Source organism: Phaethon lepturus, unplaced genomic scaffold (genome assembly GCF_000687285.1).
Source record: "Phaethon lepturus isolate BGI_N335 unplaced genomic scaffold, ASM68728v1 scaffold55525, whole genome shotgun sequence".
Taxonomy (NCBI): Eukaryota; Metazoa; Chordata; class Aves; order Phaethontiformes; family Phaethontidae; genus Phaethon; species Phaethon lepturus.
Window position 1 is genome coordinate 1,453 of NW_010542335.1, and position 3,231 is coordinate 4,683.

Consider the following 3,231-nt stretch of genomic DNA (forward strand, 5'->3'; position numbering starts at 1 on the left):
CTGACATTAGTCCGCAAAATTGTTACTTACATACTAATAAACCCGGTAGCTCCAGAATATTCATTTGGTGTTTTAAGTTATGTTCAATTTACAGCTGTTAGGAGAGGTCTAAAGCCTGCACCAGACAAGTTCATGGTGAATCACAAAGGGACAAAGATGGCATGTGCTGTATTTAGTTAACTACTGCTATATAGACTGGTCAAGTTTCCAGCTACGGCCACATTTCATGCCCTCACAGCTACACTGAACACCCTGTGCCAGGCAGCATCTGCCACCAGCTCCGTGGGTAAGTAACACAGGGCCAATAACCCCTACCCCCCAAATCAAGCCTTGAATCCACTCCACAGGAATCCTGTAGTAACAAATGAAGCCTATCAGCAGGAACTACAATGTGTTTCCATTGTTGCTTGAAGTATATAGTTGCCTGGTATCCTTTCTGTACCTGTTGCACACAGGTATTGCAGCATCCCACTCATTGCTTTCCCTCCAAAAACTTGCTAAAATATCTATCATGCTTTTATCTTCATGCAGGCCATAGATGTCCCATTTCTTGAGCTTCTAGAATTTGTGTAGAATTGTATGAGCACCTGTTTTTTTTTTTCTTTTCTTGACCTGATTTAAATAGCACTCCATTCCTACTTGACCACTGCCATCCCCTGCCCTGCTCTTAACTCCATGACACCATTTCCACAGTTTCACCCAGCTTGGACATGCTACCACAAAGCTGGAACCTTTTAACATTCTCTTCAGTTCAAGTCCTTTCATTCAACAAATGACCTTATTCAAGTTTCTTACCTCAAGACAATAGACACCAAGAAGAGCACCAGGTCCTGCTCCCCAGACAGCTACAGTGCCACAGGTTTTGAATGCTTTTTGCCAGAACTACACCTGCATCCCTTCTCTTAGGCTGGAAGCCAACGTGGGCACAACTCTTTTATCTCAGGACAGGAGAGTGGACAAGCTAAGTCTAACAGCCCAGCTTATCCCCTGCAAGCATTTCCAGTTCCTCAGAGTGCAGTATTTTTGTGAAACATTCCCGGAAGCAGAGTCTAAACTCACCTTGCACAACTCGTGGGTCTTGGCAGACAGCACCAAGCATCACATACGAAACGTTCACAGCCTATTCATTGCTAGCTCAAAATACGCAGGGCCCAGGAGACAGAGAAATTGTCATGACTGTTCAAAGCCTGTTCTCAATCAATGGATTGAGAACAATCAAGACAAAGGACAGATTCTGTATCTTCCATTTTTTAAAATGAAAACTCAGCAGGAGGAGGGGACGTAATCAGTGATGCCATCTTCAGCAAAGTCAATTCACCAAAGGAAGAACAACAATATTAGGGCTGCACAGAGTATGTAGTATGCAAGAAGGAATCAAAGGCCACAGCCACCTTCTCACTGTCATGTCACACAGGTGAGAAAAACAGCTAGAAAACAAAAGCCCGTGCATGCCAAGCACAAGACCAACAAAACAAAAACTGTGCATAAAAAAGAAGAAAAAGCTTTTCCTTCAGGCAAGCAACCTGTACATACACCTGCAGTCCTCTGCTCCCTTTCCCTTGAAGAATTACAGACTCAAGAATTTGATATGGAAAGTACTTAATTCTTCATTACAGAGAATGAAGCTTAAATGCCCCAGCATTTGATACAACTGTAATAATACAGCTGTTAGAATGCTTCCAACTTTTTTTGAATTAGGAAAAGCAAATCCAGTTTTGACTTCAGGGAAAGTTCATTTCATAAGGCTGTGGTCACCTTTCTACAAATAAAGTTACCCCTACTGTCACAAACAGCACTACAAGCTTCAGCATGACTTTGCTGAAAGCAGTAACAGGGCCGTGTTACTAGCGTGATTTCTCAATTTGCATCAGAGGGAAAACCCACTGGAGGACCATCTGTTCATCCACAACACCAGAGTAATCACTCTTCTCATTTCAATGAGTAAGCAGGCTTTTCTCATTCTCTCCATTCCTACAGCACGCTGTTTTGAATGAGGAGGACACTGTCATTTCTTCACTTCAAAGAAACAGAAGTCAGGATACACTGGTCATTTTCAGACTTTTATTAAGAGGACAAAAATAGATTTTCTATAGCAGTGGTCAAGAGCTAATAGTGGAAAAACCACAGATGTGATGCACAGTCTATCACTAGAGATCCTTTATAAATAGATTCTTTCTTTGAAGTAACTTGCTGAAATAATTTATTTTGCAGCTTTCCAGAACATAGTCACACCACAGACATCATCTAGAAGAGAGGAAAGACAGCTTCATAAAACATGGATTTCCACTGGATATTGAGGGACAGTTCAACAATCCTTCAACAAAAAACCCAGCAACACCCCACGAAAACCAATGCCCACACTGTCTTACCATTAGAAATCTAAAAGTTCGGCTCTATTAAAAGACAACAGAGGCAGAACCATACTCTACAGCTGAAGAGCTACTCACAAAGGCTCTATACTGCCAGAAGGCTTCACCACCCACACAAGGACAGCAGTACGTACTCCAGTGTCAATGATGATTACTTTGCCTTCCCTCTCGTAAGGGGATATATATATATCCCAAATACCTTTGCCATCACCAACAGTACTCTGGGCCTTCCAGTGGCACCAGCTGAGATGCCATGGCACTTCAGAGGCAGAGATCAAGCATGTTCCTGAAGGCTATACTTACCACATTCGCAGTCCTGCTCATCTCTCTCATATCTTGAAGCCCAGAGCTCTCATACACTCTTTGTGAGCTTCAATTAGGTGCCCACAATTTTCTTCCCCCTTCTCAATGATGCTGCAAAACAAAAAGATTTCCAAGGTTCAACAAAATGTTTGCTTACTCTTAGTCAAAGCCAAAGAACTGACAAGCTGTTGGGGAGATGTTTTTGCCTATCCTGTCCAGGGTAACGCTGTTTTGGAAAGCATACTACTATCTCAAAAAGGTGTCCAAGCCTACAATGATGCACATAAAACTCTGATGAGATGCATAACAATTTCTTATTAACAGGCCTGTGTCTGTTCTGGGCAAGTCTAGACAGGGATTTGTTATACAACCCAAAACTGTTGCATCACTTCATTAAGCATGCTGATCTTGTCAGCAATCAGTTTCAAATGAGTCAGTACGGAAGCAACAAAATTTCTCCAGTAAGAGACCGACATAGTAATAGGCTGGCCAGTAAATGATGTTTTAGTCCAGCTTCACTTGGTATTTAGGGAACCTGAAGCAAAAAAACCCAACCTAT

The 3,231-nt window shown here is 42.2% G+C and overlaps 1 protein-coding gene across 1 annotated transcript; it reads right to left on the reverse strand.

The window, feature by feature from the left end:
• Window positions 1-2,698: 2,698 nt before the first annotated feature.
• LOC104621470 (cytochrome c oxidase copper chaperone) lies at window positions 2,699-2,783 on the reverse strand (the record flags this gene model as incomplete). The annotated part of the gene is made up of 1 exon (XM_010287976.1): window positions 2,699-2,783. A coding segment is annotated over one exon (85 nt), but the record flags the coding sequence as incomplete, so codon positions are not given.
• Window positions 2,784-3,231: the final 448 nt, after the last annotated feature.